Here is a 2985-nt window from a genome sequence, read left to right on the forward strand (position 1 = left end):
CTCCAGCCTGGGTGACAGAGCAAGACTCCGTCTCAAAAAAAAAAAAAAAAAAAAAAGAATATGGTTCCATGTAGTTTATGAAAAACGAAAATGCAGAAGGTGCACTGAGCGTTAGTTCTTTTCATTCCATGGTTGACCGTGTTGAGTCCCTGCCCTACTGTGTACTAATTAGCCTGCAGCCCTACTTGTATGGAGGATCACACATTTTAGCTTCATAAATTTATACATTTATTTGGCTTTATACATTTATGACTTAAGCTTTTTGAGCCCTTGGACAGTATCTTAATCCTCTAGGTATTCCCAGAGTCTGGCACATTTCAGGAACTTCATAAATGTCTGTTGACCTTTACATCAATCAATCAAAAGATTGTTTACTACTGAGTTTATATCATATATGAGAAACAGAGAGGCCGGGCGCGGTGGCTCAAGCCTGTAATCCCAGCACTTTGGGAGGCCGAGACGGGCGAATCACGAGGTCAGGAGTTCGAGACCAGCCTGACCAACATGGTGAAACCCTGTCTCTACTAAAAACACAAAAATTAGCCAGGTGTGGTGGTGTGCACCTCTAATCCCAGCTACTTGAGAAGCTGAGGCAGAAGAAATGCTTGAACTCAGGAGGCGGAGGTTGCAGTGAGCTTGACTGTACTCCATCCTGGGCAACAGAGCAAGACTCCATCTCAAAAAATTAAAAAAAAAAAAAATGCACCAGGTCCAGTGGCTCACACCTGTAATCCCAGCACTTTGGGAGGCTGAGGTGGGCAGATCATTTGAAGTCAGGAGTTCGAGACCAGCTTGACCTACATAGTGAAATCCTATCTCTACTAAAATACAAACATTAGCCAGGCGTGGTGGCAGATGCCTGTAATCCCAACTACTTGGGAGGCCAAGGCAGGAGAATCACTTGAACCCAGGAGGTGGAGGTTGCAGTGAGCCAAGATCACAACACTGCATTGTAGCCTGGGCAACAGAGAGAGACTCCATCTCAAAAAAAAGAAAGTAAAATTAAAGCTCAAGAAAAGCTAGTTCTTTTTTTTTTTTTTTTTTGAGACAGAGTCTCGCTCTGTCACCAGGCTAGAGTGCAGTGGCACGATCTCGGCTTACTGCAACCTCTGCCTCCTGGGTTCAAGCGATTCTCCTGCCTCAACCTCCTGAGTAGCTGGGACTACAGGCCCGTACCACTGTGCCCAGCTAATTTTTTGTATTTTTAGTAAAGACGGGGTTTCTCCATGTTGGACAGGATGGACTCGATCTCCTGACCTTGTGATCCGCCCACCTCGGCCTCCCAAAGTGCTGGGATCACAGGCATGAGCCACCACGCCTGGTCGAAAAGCTAGTTCTTAACGAGAAAGGGCTAGAGTCAGGCACGAGAGATGGCTTTTCAAGAACACTCAGTGGCCAGGCACCACCACTGGGTGACAGAGCGAGATTCCATCTCAAAAACAAACATTGAGTCAATAAATCAGATAAGATCTAAGGGGGTGAGAACAGCTGTTCCTCTGCAGACCATCTTTCCCCATCCTACATTCTCCAGTTGTGAAGAGGAGCTTCCTGGCAAGGAAGGTGTATGGCAATAGGTGGTGACTGATGAAAATAATCAGAGAAAAATAAGGAATGGAAGCAAAAGATTCAAAAGGGCAGATATCACCACAGGAACAGGACCCACCCACAACCTGTACAGTAAGGCCAGAACTCAGCTCACTTGCCCAGGGGTCTAGGCATTCAAGGACTGAGTTCCAATAATCACCTGTGCTCACCCGGGGGCTAAGAAAACAGACAAGTCAATGTGGCATTTGTTTTTATTAGAAAACCCCTTAGTAAGCACTTCTCTAACCCAGAATAGACACTAGGTATCCTCCAAGAGTCCCATAGCTTTCATTTCATCTTCTACCCTCTTCTGAGAGCAGGGGGCAGGGGATGGGGGTGGTGTCAGGCAGTCTCTCTCAGTCCCCGAGAGAATTCACATTGCCAGCAATAAACCAACAGCACCTCAGTGGGGCATCAGAGGGCCCTCTAGGCTCAAGGCTATTGCCAAAGGCATTCCTGTTTATGGCTTCACATGGAACCAAGGAGGCTCTCACAGACTCCTAGGCCTGGTCCTTCACTATGGCTGAGAGCAGGGCAGGATCCAGGAGAAAGTGGCCAAGGGCTAAGAGAGAAGAGATTGCATTTAAGATACCCTCTGGAGTCTGGAAAGCACCTGGATTTCTTGGGAGAGGAGCCTGGATTTCTTGGGAGCGGAGGGCTGTGAAAGCCCCACTCAGTTCTTCTTCGTTTTGGGAGTGTCATATTTCCTCTTGCTGGAGTACCACAATAGCAGGGGGATGCCGATGGAGGGAAGGGTCATGACCCCAAAGGCTGCCCAGTCCAGCTGTGAAGGAAAACAAAGACCTTGCTTAGAAGTCTAGATTAGGGCACAGGAGAAGCCAGGGAAAATATGAGTCCAATGAGAAAGGGAGCAGTCTAGTTCATGTTTGTTTATTTTTGATACAAGGTCTTGCTCTGTTGCCCAGGCTGGAGTGGAGTGGCACGATCACGGCTCACTACAGCCTCGACCTCCTGGGCTCAGGTGATCCTCCCACTTCAGCCTCCTGAGTAGCTAGGATCACAGGGGCGTACCACCACACCTGGCTAATTTTTTTTTATTTTTTGTAGAGGCAAAATATCACTATGTTGCCCAAGTTGGTCTTGAATTCCTGGGCTCAAGTGATCCTCCTGCCTTGACCTCCCAAAGTGCTGGAATTACAGGTATGAGCCACAACACCCAGCCTAAATTTTCTTAGTTTTTAATTTTTTTTTTAGAGATAGGGTCTCACTCTGTTGCTTAGGGAGTAGTGGTGCAATCACAGCTCACTGCAGCCTCAAACTCCTGGGCTCAAGCAATCCTCCAGCCACCTAAGAAGCAGAGATTACAGGTGCACACCACCAGGCCTAACTCAGCACAAATTTTAAGCAGAACTTTGGCCAGGAAGTTTCCTCTCTGACCAA

General features: G+C 47.4%; 1 protein-coding gene across 5 annotated transcripts in view; it reads right to left on the reverse strand.

Moving 5' to 3' along the window:
- Positions 1-1778: 1778 nt before the first annotated feature.
- SSR2 (signal sequence receptor, beta (translocon-associated protein beta)) overlaps positions 1779-2985 on the reverse strand; it is a 17741-nt gene continuing 16534 nt past the window's right edge. For all 5 annotated transcript variants that reach the window (XM_011928370.1, XM_011928371.1, XM_011928369.1 and 2 more), the window contains one exon: positions 1779-2368. In XM_011928370.1, the coding sequence (XP_011783760.1) occupies positions 2258-2368 (111 nt within the window). In that variant the 3' untranslated portion in view covers positions 1779-2257. The remainder of the gene's footprint in view (positions 2369-2985) is intronic.

Source organism: Colobus angolensis, unplaced genomic scaffold (assembly GCF_000951035.1).
Source record: "Colobus angolensis palliatus isolate OR3802 unplaced genomic scaffold, Cang.pa_1.0 Scaffold77, whole genome shotgun sequence".
NCBI lineage: Eukaryota > Metazoa > Chordata > Mammalia > Primates > Cercopithecidae > Colobus > Colobus angolensis.